Here is a 15,258-nt window from a genome sequence, read left to right on the forward strand (position 1 = left end):
GGGATACTGAGTTTCCATGGCGACAGCAGCGCGGGGGGAGGAAGCTCAACCGTGGGAACAGCGGTGGGGGTGTTGAGCAGTTCCCATGGTAACGGGAACAGCGGCGAGGGAGAGGTGGATATTGGGGGAACGGCGGTTGCCATGGGAATGGGAGGTTTTTATGGCAATGGGAACAGCGAGGAGAGCGAGAATTCCCCCCCTCCCACCGGAAAAATGGGATCGAGGTGAAGGGACCCCAAAATGGGACCCCCCCACAAAAAATTGGCGTCCCAGGGGTGCGACCCCCCAAAAATTTGGGTTCCCAAGGGAGCGACACCCCCCCAAGTAAAAGAACCCCCCCCAAAAACCTGAGGTCCACCCCTCTGGAAAGAGACCCTGGAAAATGCGACTCGCCCCTAAAATTTTGGGGACCCCCCCAAAGTTTGGGTTCCCAAGGGTGCGACCCCTACCAAACATTTGGGAATTTAGGGATGCCTGCAAAAAAAAGAACCCAAAGGTGAGACCCCCTCCCAAAAATGGGGCTCCCCCAAAATTTGGGGACCCTTCCCTAAAAAAGACGACCTTGGAGTGCAACCATCGGCGCCAAAATTTGGGGTCCCAAAGGCGTGACCCCCACCCCCCCGCCCCGGCCAATAAAGGGACCATCCCACAAAATATTTGGACTATCCCAAAATTGGGATCCCAAGGGTGCAAGCTCCCCCAGAATTTGGGGACCCCTCCCAAAATTGGGGTCCTAAGGGCGCGACCCCGTCCCCCAAAAAATTGAGACACCCCCAAAAAAGGGTCCAAAATGGAAACAAACCTGGGGGTCCCTCCCTGTGTGATTTTGGGAGGGACCAAGCAGGACCCCCCAAATTCCCACAGAATCCACTGCAAGGATTTGCTTTGGCCGTGGCAGCATTAAGGAATCCAAGCACCCCAGGGATTTTTTTTGGTAATTTTTCTCACATTTTCCCCTTTTTTACTCACCTTTCCCACCCTTTTCCCCTCAAGCTTCCAACCATTTTTCTTCTCACACCTCCCGCCCTTCTGTCCCTTCACATTTCCCATCATTTTTGGCCTCATGTTATTTGCATTTTTTCCCTTTATCTTTTACACCCATTTTTCCTCCTGTTTCCTGTCTTTTTTCCCCCTCATGTTTCATTCGCTTTTCTCCCCTCACGTTTTTCACCCTTTTTCCCCTCATGTTTCCTGCTTTTTTCTCCACCCACATTTTCCGTCTTTTCTCCCCTTGTTTCAGACCTTTTCTTCTTCTCATTTCCCATCCTTTTCATTCAAGTTTGCCATCCTTTTTGCCTTCAGTTTGGTGCGTTTTCTCCCCTCACGTTTCCGTCATAAAGTGAGTCCTTTTCACTCCAATTTACTTTCCATTTTTGCCTTTCCATTTCCCACCTTTCTTTCCCCTCACATTTCCCCCCCTCCTTTTCTCCCCTCACGTTTCCCGCTCTTTTTCCCCTCATGGCTCCTTCCCCTTTCTCCCCCCATTTTTCCCACCATTTCTCTCCTTCTGTTTCATATCTTTTCTTCCTCTCATTTTCTGCCCTTTTCACTCAATTTTACTGTCCTTTTCGCCTTCCAATTCTCATTTTTTCCCCTCAGATTTCCTGCCCTTTTGGCCCCTCATGATCCCCACCATTTTGTCCCCTCACGTTTCCTGCTCTTTTCTCCCCTCACGTTTCCTTCCTTCATTCCTTCACATTTTCCACCCCTTTCTCCCTCACATTTCCTACCTTTTCTCCCCTTCTGTTTCCTATCTTTCCTTCCTTTCATTTCCCTCCTTTTCACTCCAGTTTACTTTCCTTTTTGAATTCCATTTCCCACCTTTTTTTCCCCTCATGTTTTCACCCCCTTTTTCTCCCCTCACATTTCCCCCCCTTTTTCCCCTCATGTTTCTCACAATTTCTCCCCTTCTGTTTCATGCCTTTTCTTCCTCTCATTTCCAAAGTTTATTGTCCTTTTTGCCTTCAATTTGCTGCCTTTTCTCCCTTCACATTTCCCCCCTTTTCTCCCCTCACATTTCCCCCCTTTTCTCCCCTCACATCCCCCCCACACCTTTTCCCCTCACATTTTCTTCCATTTTCTCCCCCTGATGTTTCCTGCCCTTTTTGCCCCTCATGTTTCCCACCATTTCTCCCCTTCTGTTTCATATCTTTTCTTTCTCTCATTTCCCATCCTTTTCACTAAAGTTTAATCTTTTTTTCGCCTTCATTTTCCAGCCTTTTTCTCCCCTCATATTTCCCGCCCTTTTCTCCCCTCACGTTCCCCACCATTTTGTCCCTCACATTTCCCACCCTTTCCTTCTCACTTTTCCCACCCATAATTCTCACTTTTTCCCCACCAAGTTCCTCTGCACCTTTATGGTGCACTCATTATCAATTCTGCAGTCAATTTAAGTAAGCTCGGTATTTCATTTAAAAAGGTTATATATATATCAAACTACTACATATAATAGAACAACAACGTTTATTGGGGTTAATATATATATCAAACTACTACATATAATAGAACAACAACGTTTATTAGATTAATAACATAGTATATGTTCCTAATGTCTATATTCCTAATGTCTATATTCCTAATAATGTCTATATTCCTAATGTCTATATTCCTAATGTTTCTATTTTCGTAAAATTCGTAATATCTATTAATAATATATATATGTTACTAGTATATTGATGTTAGTAACATATATAATCTATCTATCTTGTTTACTTATCTAAATTGTCTATCTAAACTAATAATAGATGTAGGGGGTTCAGAGTGGTCTGTGGCTGGGCTTGGATCTAACCACACCAACTCCTCCCCGAGGATTTCAGAGATCCAGAGATTCCAGAATCCGAGGATTCTTCTCTGTGGCCTGCAGCATTTTCAGAATATTTCAGATATTTCAGGTTCTGTGACACCAGCAGATGCGTCGGGGTCATGTGGCCACACCAGCTCTTCTTGCCTTCCTGCCCAAAGATGAACTTGGCTGAGGCCATCCAGAGGCATAAATCAGCTTTTTGTGTCTTGAGCGCCTTGAAAAGATGTTCCAGCAGCTTCCTCAGGACTAGAATCTGGATCTCTGCCCTCACTTTGACCGGTCGTGGCTGTGCCTTTGAGAGGGACCTTCAAACGCCAGGGCATTCTTCGCTTGATGATGACGACGACGATGACGATGACGATGACGACGACGAGGACGATGACGACGATGACGATGATGACAACGATGACGACGACGATGATGATGATGATAGCAGCAGGGCTGAACAATATGTGCTGGAGAGCCAGCCCTATCTGCTGAGCCCTCAGGCCTCGATGCGAGAGGCGGCCCTCAGATTCTTAGGTGAGTCCCAGTCCCCAGGATCCCTTTTGTGCCTTCCCTGCCATCACAGGTGGCTTTGGCGGCCATCTTGCCTTGTTCCACCCCCGGGCTGCTGAGGGGAGGGCAGGGCGGCCATGTTGGTGAGGAGCAGGGGCTGATGGAGCTTTGTGCCCAGGGCTGGCTGCACGACGCCTGGCAGGGCGCAATGAGGCGACCATGGATGCGCTTCTCACCGGTGAGTGAGTGGGGAGCCTTGGGGGATTATTATGAGGGGAATAAAGGGAAATGTGAGGGGATAAAAGGGTGGGAAATGTGAGGGGAGAAAATGGCGGGAAACGTGAGGGGAAAAAGAGGGAAAGAAACATGAGGGGAGAAAAGGGCAGGAAAGGTGAGGGGAGAAAATGGTGGGGAACATGAGGGGAGAAAAGGGAGGGAAAAGTGAGGGAAAAAAAGGCAGGAATGTGAGGGAGAAAAGGGAAAGGTGAGGGGAGAAAAGGGTAGAAAAACTGAGGGCAGGAAATGTGAGGGGAGAATAGGGAGGGAAACGCTTCCACAAGGCCTCATCTGGGCTCCATTTTTGTTGTAGAACTTGGATTAATGGAAACACGAGAGAAGGATCCCTCCATTGCTGCATTGGCAGCTCAGACCGGCCTGATCCTCACCGCTCTGAAGGATCGGCGCAAATCGGGATTGTCCCTGCGTGGGCTGCAAGGCCCAGAATCCATCCCAGGAGAGCCCAGAGAAGCAGGACCTGCTTCCAGTGCTGCTCCCAGGGCCCCTCTGTGGTGTCAGACTCAGCCTTACCGCATCAAACAGTTTCCAGAGTCTCTCCACGGCCTTCAGAGCCATGCTGCTGGCCTCTTTCTTCTTCAGCTGCCCCAGAACATTGCGGAAGGTGTCCAGAGCCATCACTGAAATGTCCCAGGACCAATTTCCCAGGAATTTCAGCATCTCGGGCAGGAGGCTTTTCATTTTCTTGGCCTGTGTACAAGAGAGTTTCCATTCTGTGAGAATTTCAGCTCTCAAAACAGCCAGCAGGCCACATCATGGCAGGCAGGGCGTTCAGAGCACCATCCCCAAGCCACCATATTCTCTGAGACCTCAGAGTCCAGGTGCCACATTCTGCCCCTGATAGATGCCTGCTCACCATATCGTCACTCTCCGACAGAGTCTCCAGAGCCCTGAGGACCAGAGGGACCATTTCCTTCTTTGGAGACTTCACAAGTCTCATGTTCTTGTAGAGTGGCCTCACTCTTTTCTCCAGCACATCACCGTAGGTCAGCATCTGGAAAAAAAGAAGCAGAGAGTTGGCAGGGCTCCCCTGGCACGGCTGAGGGCAAGGCCACGTGGGCTTTCCCTGAGGACTCACAGCTAAGAAAGTGAGGCACGACTTCTGCTGCCCAGTCAAGATGTCATCCTGCCAGTCCTGGATTTGGACTTGCAGCTCCTTCACAACCTTCTCCAGAGTTTCACGCACGGAGAACATGGCCTTCCACAGGCTGACATTGTCACTGCAAGGCAGAGCGCTGTCAACATGGCTGCGCAGCCTGGGCTTGGGTCTGGCAGCCATAACCTCCCCACAGGAAAAAAGCCCTCCAGGTGGGTCAGGGCCAGTACCTGAAAATTGGTGTGGCCTCCAGAGCTGTGGGGACGACCTTGTCAGTCCACTTATCGGCCAGGAAGATAACGAGGGAGTGAAAGTTGTTAGCAGTTGCGGTGTTTTCCTCGTTGTAGTACTGAAAGATGTGTCTCACCACCTTTGGCACCTGCAGGGAACACAGGTTAGGGTGCTGCTGCTGCTGCATCTTGGGCTGCCCTGCCCATCCCTTTAAGGAAATTCAGATAAAATAGGCCACCACACCAGGCACAGATGGCAAAAAGGTGTCTGAGGACAGCACTCCCATACTTCATGTGCATGGGGACAACACTCTATCGGCGTTTTATGGGGCCACATTTTGCATGTGTGGGGAACTACAGAGGCTGTTCTTTCAGACGCTGCTGCTGGAAGCTTCCACCACGTGCCCTACAGGTCCACAACACCTCCCAGCCAGGCCCCAAACCACAAACACACACAAGCCCAGAGGCACATCTGCAACATCCAACAGGCAATGCAGGAGCAGCCTCACTGGCTCCCCTGGGCAGCTCAGCATCAGCACAGCAGCACTTCCCAGGACAAGCAAACCACGCACTGGCTGTGAGCACTGAGTGCCCCAAGCAAGATGTGCCTCAGCTGGGCCCTTCTGCTCAGACCTTCCTCCAGATCTGAACAGAGGTTAATTCCAGATCTGAACAGAGGTTTGGAATCAGCACCCTGGGCAAAATACCAGGGAAAAGCACAAACAGCAACAACAGCAAGAGCAGGTGAGGCAGATCTTGCTAAGCTGCCTCAAGGTGGCTTCAGGAGGGGAATGGAGGCAGGAACCTGGCAGGGCTCAAAGACAAAGCAATCCCACCACAGGTCACTTACATCCATCAGCCACATCTCAGGGGTATTCATGACCTCCTCCAGAAATGCCACAGGCCCATCCTTGTTCTTGATGTTGAAGCGTCCCAAAATCTCAATGGCCTCAAGGACGACTCCCATCCTCTCATCCGGCCCAAGGTATCTCCCAAAGGCCTGGGGCAGGAAGGAAGGGAGCAGAGGTCAGTGCCAGCCAGTGCCATTTTACCTCCTCACATTTCCCCCACTTTTCTCCCCTTACATTCCTATCCTTTAATCCCCTTTTCCCACCCTTCCCCCCCTCACGCTTCCCTCCATTTTCTCCCCTCACGTTTCCCTCCCTTTTCTACCCTCATGTTTCCTTTCCTTTTCTCCCCTCACATTTCTCCCACTTTTCCCCCTCACTTTTCCCACCATTTTTCTCTTGTGTTTCCCACCCTTTTTCTCCCCTCACGTTTCCCGCCCTTTCCTCACATTTTTACCCACAATTCCTCACAATTCTCATTTCACCAGGGACGTCCCCGTTGATTCCGTGCCCTTTTTCACACACAAATCCCCCCGCTGATACCACAGGTGAGAGTCCCACAAGGTGGGATGGCTCCATACCTCAACTTTCCAGGCGTTGGATGCATTCACCCAGGAGGTGATCTCAGGTTCCCAATCTTCTGGGGGCTGGACATAACTCTCTGGATTGTCACCTAAAAAGAAGTGATGGTGGCACCTACACCAAGAACAAGGGGCCATCACAAGGCCAAGGAGGACAAATAGGTTTAAGTGGGGAATGCAGCCCACCACAGCTTATCTTACTTTTCTGCTCAGAGAGGAACGCCATCAGGGTGCTGAGAATTTCCACCACCGTTGACATGCTTTCATTTGGCTTGAACAGCATGAAAAACAGATTGCCCAGCAGCTTGCCCAGGACTGGGATCTGGATCTGGGCTCTGGGAGCCTCTTCCTCATCCTCATCTTCATCATCCTGAGGAAGAGGAGCAGAAGGGTTGAGGTGAGGTCTGAGGGCAGTTCTGGGGCTGTGGCTGTGCCAGGACACAGGGATGGAGGGTGAGCAGTCCATACCTCCTTGGGGGCAGTGTCAGTCAGCATATGGCAGAGTGCCTTAATCCTGTCGATGGCTCTCTCCTGCACTTCTGCCCTGTCAGACAGCAGGTATTCCAGCAGAACCTGCAAACACAGAAAATGCAGGTGAGAAGAAAAAGAAAAAGTTCTTCCTCCCTTGAGAAAGAACTTTTGCTGATAAGCTGTTAAATATCAGTGCATGACTGATAAGAACTGTAACATCCCATTGGGAGATGCTCCGCCCAGAGGGAGGAGCCAAGTATTTATAATCCAGTTTATCAATCCATTTATAATCCAATTTATAATTTTTATAATCTAAAACAGCAGCACGGCTTTCTCCACTGGATTCCCCAGAAAAAACTGCAGCTGCTTCTTCTTCCAATAGATCTTCAGAAGAAGAACACTGTAATTCTGCAGAATACTGTAATTATGTTTCCTTTTCTACAAGAAAACAAAACCCTGCTCCAACAGAACCACACCTGACACTTCAGGTAGACTGCAATCACAATTCCAATTAGATTGCTGCCAACATAAAGTGTCAGGTTGAGTTCTGACTTTGTTGTCTCTGTTGTTCTAGAGACCAGCATTGTTTATTTTATCCTTTTTTATTTATTTATTTCAGAGCCCCTTAATTTAAAATTCATAGAAATTCAGAAAAGTAAAGGAAGTTTGCATTCTCCATATCAGGAGAAGTTTAGCAGACCCCTGTCTTTCCAAACCAAGACACAAGCAACTTAATTAAAAATTCAAAATTTAAATTAATTTAAAATTAATTTAAAATAATTTAATTTAAATTAAATTAAATCCCTTTAATTTAAAATTTATAGCAATTCAGAAAAGGAAAGAAAGTTTGCATTCTCCATTTCAGGAGAAGCTTAGCAGGCTCCTGTCTTTCCAAACCAAGACACATGCAACTTAATTGAAAATTTAAAATTTTAACTAATTAATTAATAACTAAATTATTTAATAATAAATAAATAAAATTTATATTAATTTTATATATAATATAAATAAAATATAATGTATAATATATATTATATTATATTATATTAATATATATAATATATTATATATTATCTATATATAAATTATATTATTATATTATAATATATTATATTATTATAACATATAATACGTCTCCTGGAAGAGTAGTATAGGCTGTGTTGCGACAAATCCAAAATAGATGATCGGGGGCTTTCCAAAAGATGTCTTGGACTTCCCAAGGGTATTCCCAGTATTTATATGTTTGTCTTATTTTCCAGAAGAGGTTTACCCCTTTTTCTGCACATTTGTGCAGCTATACCCTTCATGATAAACACACCCCTTTTCCTTTTTCCCAATGGACCAGTATTGATTTGGCTCTTGAGGAATCCATCTAGCATTTAAGACTTCAATCTTTAGATACTCTTGCATGCCATCTTTCCCTCTGGGGTATTATTTCTCTTCCCTGCCCTTATTATGCATTCTTCCCCAATTACTTTAGATTTTAAGTCCCATTGTTTTTTCCTTCTTTGTCCTAAAATGTGAGGTTTCTGTCCTGATTGTTCCCACCTTAGAATTTCTAATGGTCCTAAACGAATCCCCTCCCATGGCCAAATCTCTGTCATTTTAGTACTCCCACAGACCCAGCAGTTGGTTAGATTTAGTTCCTTACTAATTCTTTCAACTAGGTCTAGGAATAGGTTCTTCCCTAAGGGCATTTCTAATTCGTCCTTTTTGGTGGTTACTGTTAATTGTCTTTCCTTTATTAGATCTTTCAGTCCTTCCTGATTACTTTCATGCTCAAAACAAAACCAAGTTTTTCGTACGGGGCATTCTCCAAGTAAGCGTTGCCGAAATGAGGCAGTGCTTCTCGCAATCCAATAGACTTTCCAGTCCTCTTGACAGGTAAATAACTGGGAGTAGTTAAAAAATAAGGATTTACATTGGTGTGAACCCTTATCAGTGACGCAAGGTTCTCCCCATTGTCTAGGGGGTGATAGTACATGGATTTTCCTTACTCCCTATACTTTCCATGAACAGGAATAGCACCAGTCCTCCTAAGAGTCCAGTATGAACCACTGCCATGATTTCACCTGGCCTTGCCTCTTAGGATTGGGGAACTTTCTCCCTTCTCTTTCCTCCCACTTCCTATCAATTTAATAGCTCCTGAGGAATGTTCTGTAGAAGAGTAGGTTTGAAACCCTCAGGGTTTTCCTTGGAGAAAAATAGATTATTAGAACTCTATTGGTGATATAACCTTTTGAACTTAACTATCATACTAACATTTAATTCTTATAACTCTTCAACTTGTAACCTTGAACAGTTTAAAAGAGATGGAGGAACCCATTCTCTATATTCATGATAATATATGAAATCTTTACACCAAACAGTGAACAAAATGTTCACTCTAATCTCTAATCCAATAATATCATAATATACTCCAAAACAAACGAAGGCTCCAACACAAACTAAAAATTCTACATTCATAAGTCAACAACAATAACAATAAATAATAATGACTTGAATAAATGTATAACAATTTTAATATATCTCTTGTACTTTTATCAGTCTTTCTAAGCAACCTTTGGTCTCTTTCTAAAGGTAACTTTGAGATTGTCCGAGTTCGGGATTGCAACCCACGTGGAAGCGTCTGTAGCTGGTGCTGTTGGATCCAGTCTGCTGTTTGGGGGGGGTGGTACCGGTCCTTTGACTCGAGTGATGTGAGTCCAGCCTCTTTCTCGTGTCCTTCCTGCAGTGTGCGTCATGAGTAATACCTGGAAGGATCCTTCAAATTTTGGAGTTAATGGGGTATATGCTCCATGACTTCATTAGTACCCAATCTCCCGGACTTATTTGGTGCACATCTGTATCAAGGGGGGAAGTTTGGGGAAGATATCCTCTTTTTCTCAGACTCTCTAGGGTCTTTCCAATGGTTTCTATTTACTTTCGGGTAGCTATTTCCCCTTCTAAATAGTCCCCACTACTATAAGGAGTCATTAAAAATGGGAGTCCAAACATCATTTCATAGGGCAAAACCCCTATATCTGATCAGGGTCCTGTCCTGATCCTTAAAAGGGCAAGGGGTAGACATTTGAGCCAGTTCATCTACGTTTCTGCAATTAATTTTGTTAATATATTTGTGAGGGTTTTATTCATTCTTTCTACCCTCCCAGAGCTCTAAGGATGCCATGGGGTATGTAATCTCTGTTTTATTCCTAAAGCCTCAATTATTTTATGTAATACTTGTGCGATAAAGTGTGGTCCCCTATCTGAATCAATATTGTTCACCAACTCGTATCGGGCATTGATGTTAGAATTCTAAGATAATCTTGGTTACTATTTCCGCTTTTCCGGGCTCTTTTCTAGTTGGAAAGGCTTCTACCCAATGAGTAAGGTGGTCAACTATTACCAATAAGTGTTTGCAACTCTGTACAGGGGGCATTTCAGTGCAGTCTATTTGAATGTTTTGGAATGGTCTTTGGGCTAATTCTCTTCCCCATTGTATGGTCTGCCTCATCAGTTTTTGATTTAGTTTTTGGCAAATTAAGCACCCCTGAGTTACTGCTTTTGCTAACTTATGTATTCCAATACATAAGTTTTCTCTTAAATAGTGATCACATAACCCTTGGACCCCCCAATGGGTTTATTCATGTATCTCTGTTAACATTTTCTTGGCTAGGGCTTTATTTAAAAATTTACGCCCATCTCGTGTCAACCACTCCCCTTGGTTCCCCCAATGCATTTTTAAATTTTTTATTGCTTTTAGTTCTTTCTCACTGAATACTAGTTTTCCTTTCCTTTCTTCGCCTAACACTTTGTTTAACCTGAGTAATTTCACTGGCTCCCCTGAGTTTAATGCTGCCTCCTTAGCCATTTGGTCAGCTAACTGATTCCCTTTTTCCTCGATGGTATTCCCTTTCTGATGTCCCTTAACATGTACCACTGCCATCTCTGCAGGTTTAGGTAGAGATTCTAATATTGATCTTATCAGTTCTGTGTGCACTTAGTTTTTTCCTTTGGAGTTCAGATACCCACGTTCCTCCCAAATCTTTCCAAATGTATGAACGATTCCAAAGGCATACCGTGAGTCAGTGTAAATTGTCCCTTGGTCGCCTTCCAATAAGTCAAGTCCCCTCTTTAAGGCATAGATTTCACAACACTGAGCTGACCAACTAGAAGGCAGTTTGCCCTTCTCGGTAAATGTCACGTCTTCCTTTTCTGTAGTTTCAATTATTGCATATCCAGACATCCTTTTTCCCTTCACTACTCTCGAAGACCCATCAGTAAATAATTTTCTTCCATAAGGTAGAGGTAGCTTTTCTAGGTCTTCCCTAACTTTGGTCTGAAAGTCCACTAGTTCCAAGCAGTTATGCTCTAGTTCTAATAATGGCTCTCCAGAGAGAAACTGCACTGGATTTAGAGTTTTAGAGGTTACCAGCTCTAGGTTATCAGCATCTATTAAGATTATTTCATACTTTAATACTCTGGAGTCAGTAAGCCACTTCTGGGCACTTTGGCCTTAAAATTGTTTTTAGATCATGTGGTGTATGGATTCTTATTTTACATCGCAGGGTGAGTTTTTGAGTCTCTTCAATTAAGGTGGTTGCTGCAGCAACTGCTTGAATACAGGCGGGCCAGCCCCTAGCTCCTGGGTCTAGCAGTTTGGAGATGTAAGCAATTGGTTTCTTACACCCTCCCCACTCTTGGGCTACCATCCCATAAGCAATTCCTTTTTTGGTATTTACAAATAGGTCAAATTCTTTTTCCAGATTGGGCAAACTTAGGACAGGTGCTGAGGATTGTTTATCTTTCAAATTATTTAGTTTTTCATCATCCTCAATTCTCCATTCTATTGGGTCAGCGTTTACTAATTTGTCACATAAAAATTTTACACTTTGGGTATATTGGTCTAACCATAACTTACAGTACCCAAATAAGCCTAATAGTTTTCTGACATCTCTCTTAGTTTTTGGTGCTGGTATGGATAGTATGCCTGAAATTCTTTCAGGACTGAATTTCTTATATCCTTTCCCAATTATGTGTCCCAGATAAGTAACTTGTGCTTCCACAAATTGCAATTTATTCTGAGATACTTTTAAACCCTTTGCCTTAGGAAATTTAAAAGGTGTATACTTGTTGCCCTGACATTATTCTGTTCCTCTCTAGATACTAATAAGTCATCTACATATTGTAGAATTTGTACTTTGCTCTCAGGGTTGAATTGTTCTAAAAGCCCTTCTAAGGCTTGCCCAAAAAGATTTGGGGACTTGGTAAATCCTTGGGGTAGGCACGTCCACACTAATTGTTGTTTCCTCCTCTTCTCTGGATGTTCCCACTCAAACATGAACCAATCCCTATATTCCTCAGCAAGAGGACATGCCCAAAATGCATCTTTTAAATCTATAATAGTAAATGAGGCATGCTCCCTTGGGATCTGACTCAAGAGGGTGTAGGGATTTGGGACTACTGGATGCCTGGTTAAAGTTCTCTTTTTTTTTTCATTAAGTCTTGGACCAATTAGTATTTTCCATCTGCCTTCTTGATTGCTAAAATAGGGGTGTTGTGGGGAGACATACACGGCTCCAGGATACCTTCCTCTAATAGCTGCTCAATCACAGGGGTCAGTCCCTTTTTTCCCTCAATAGACCTTGGGTATTGCTTTACTTGAATGGGAGGAATTCCTTTTTGCATTTCGATTCTTATTGGTGGGATGTCTAGATAGTCCCTCTTTCCTGGTCCTGCCCAAACCTCTGGGTTTATCTGCTCTGTATCTCCTGATGTCAGTTTCATGATCTGGACTATCATTCTCCCATCCTTTGGGATAATCCCCACTCCTAATTGGACCTGTAGGTCCTTTCCTAGTAAATTACTTTCTAGATTAGGTAAATAGATAAAATCAGCCACACACTGCCTTCCGTTTCCTTTAATTTCTACGTTTTCAGCTATGGAGGCTCTAAATGATTTTCCCTCTGCTCCCATCACCTCACAGACCTTTCTCCCAGTCGTCACTCCTGCGGGTAATTCCGTTATACTTGATCTGTCTGCTCCGGTATCAACTAAAAATTCAAATTCCTCACTTTAGGGACCGACTTCAAAGTTTACCAGAGGCTCTTCTTGATGATACATTGGGTCCCCTAAAATGTAAAGCCCCTGACACCCCTTGTTGTCATCCCTCAGGAGTCTCTCAAGAGCCTCTTGTTCTTTTAGCATTGCCTCATCCAAAAAGAGTTTATTGCAATCCCTTCTTATGTGTCCTATCTCTCCACAGTAATAACATTTCCTGCCACTCAGTGGTGCCCCTGGTCTCTTGTTTGTATCCACCCATGGAGGTAGTATAGGTTTATCTTTGGGTGTTTCAAAGGAGGACTTTCATCCATTTTCACTGATTCTCGATGGTTGTCCCTGCTGATCTCTGGTTTCCCCTAGACTTTCCCTGGCTACAGCTACCATGATTCTAGCTTTAGCTTTAGTTTTCTCTTCTTCTCTCCTTAAATATATCCTTAAAGCTTCCTTTAACAGTTCATTTATTCCCTTCTCCTGCCAGTCATCCATTTTCTCTAACTTTCTCCATATGTCCAGCCACGATTTTGTAACAAATTGCACTTTTAGAAGTACTTAGCCTTCCGAGCTATCAGGATTTATATTGGAATATAATTGGAAGTTCCTCTTTAATCTATTAAGCCAAGTAGCTGGGGTTTCGTCCTTTTCTTGCATGCTGTCAAAAGCTAGTTTTGTGTTATTACTTTGGGGAACTGATTCCTTTATTCCTCTAACCATCAGAGACTATTGGAATAAGTATCCCAATATAACCAGGTAGATGGTGCCCAGGCCAGTTCTGACCTTCGCTGCTGGGCCACAGGCAGCTCTGCGGTGTTATACCTCAAAGATACCTTGGCTGGCGGCAGAGTGCAGCGGGGCACAAGACAGGACTCCGTTCTCCTCAGGGGAGAGCTTCTGGCGATGGTGAAGAAAAGAAGGGAGCGGATTCTGCTAGAAGGTAGCCAGATGTTTATTCCATGAGCACAGATATGTCTGCACTGGGCTACTGCTGATAACAGAATAGTGCCGCATGGTCTCATTCACATTTTAAGCTCAGGACAGGGGAAGGGGAGGGGACAGGTGAGTCACCAACCAGGTGAAGGGGCAGGGTCTCCAGGTACTAGGGACACCTATCACACGACGCCTTGCTGGTATGTTAGCCTGATTGACAGGGCACACTCAGCGAGGGGCGAGGGGGAAGGGAGAAGGTAAAACAGGATATTGCAACACACCACAACAAGAGACCTATACTCTTCCATGTTCATTCTATCTTCCTCTTCATTAGGGTCCCACTCAGGGACCTGTGAGGGTAATTTCTGGTCACTGGGATCTCCTGAACAATTTTCTCACTCCCAGATCCGCATTCCTGTGGCCCTGATCATCCTCACTTCTTCAGCGCTGAACAAAATTTTAAAAATAGAGTCCAGCTCTCCCCAGGTGTAAATGTTAAGGCCTAGAAATAGATTTACTTGGTTCGATATACCTACCAGATCCTCCACTAACTCCCCTAAATCCTTTTCAAAGCCTCAAATTTCAGTGGCTGTTAATGGGGCATTCACAAACCCAAGTCCCCCACGTATCCCACCCAAGGGGACTTCTCTAAGAGGAAAAAGCTTCTCCACTTTAGAAGCTTTTGATCTTGTATTACAGTAAGGTCCCTCCGTAAGGTTACCCTTCTGGGAAGAAACAAGAGGAGTGGGGCTAGTTGACTTATACTAACTGGGTTAGAGATGGAGGTGCTCACCTCCCAGTTAGGAGGGGGTAATGGTACAGCAGTAGGTAAAGGGGAAGAAACTGAACCCGTAGGAAGGGACACTGGAGGTGGGGCTGGAGAGACTGTTGAAAAGGTTGAGGGGGAGACTGGAGAAATAACTGCTTTAGACGGAGGTGGGACAGTAGTGTTTGGAGCAGGTAAGGGAGTTGAGGTTAGGGTAGGAGTAATAACCATAGGAGTGTTAATTGGAGGTGGTAATGGGATCAGAGCGGCTGCTGATTCTGGGGATGGAGAGGCCAGAGGTAAAATCGGATCTGGGAGAGGAGCCTGGGGCCTTGCCAGGTAAATAGGAGGGAATGGAGGAGGAGGTAAGTAATCAAGGGAGTCCCACTTAACAACTAACCTCTTCTCTCCCCTCATTCTTTTCCTCCTGTTTTTGTAGTTTACAGATTTTTATAACATTGCCAGTGGTATCCCTCTGCCAACATGCAGCATATGTTAACTGCTCAAGATTGGGACTTTCTCGGGTTTTCAGGTGTTGGTTTAATTGGGAACACATCCATGGATCTCTTGTCCCGTACCATGGCCACTCCCCCTGCAGGTTTAACTTAGGCCAGACTTCCATAAAATAGTGAATCATTTTCATTTTGTCTAAGCCTTTTGTGGCCTCCTGAATTTTGGGAATTCTGTCCATCCCTGCCCCAA

General features: G+C 44.9%; 1 protein-coding gene and 1 pseudogene across 1 annotated transcript; both read right to left on the reverse strand.

The window, feature by feature from the left end:
- Nucleotides 1-3,163: 3,163 nt before the first annotated feature.
- Nucleotides 3,164-4,815, reverse strand: LOC141726483 (uncharacterized). The gene is made up of 3 exons (XM_074531387.1): nt 4,674-4,815; nt 4,452-4,589; nt 3,164-4,285 (listed from the first exon to the last, which is right to left on the reverse strand). Exons 1-3 carry the CDS (start codon nt 4,788-4,790, stop codon nt 3,899-3,901), a joined length of 642 nt encoding a protein of 213 aa, XP_074387488.1. The 5' UTR covers nt 4,791-4,815; the 3' UTR covers nt 3,164-3,898.
- Nucleotides 4,816-6,897: 2,082 nt separating this feature from the next.
- LOC102066819 (serine/threonine-protein kinase pim-1-like) overlaps nt 6,898-15,258 on the reverse strand; it is a 77,730-nt pseudogene continuing 69,369 nt past the window's right edge.

The sequence above is a fragment of the Zonotrichia albicollis genome, chromosome 35 (assembly GCF_047830755.1).
Source record: "Zonotrichia albicollis isolate bZonAlb1 chromosome 35, bZonAlb1.hap1, whole genome shotgun sequence".
NCBI classification, from domain to species: Eukaryota; Metazoa; Chordata; class Aves; order Passeriformes; family Passerellidae; genus Zonotrichia; species Zonotrichia albicollis.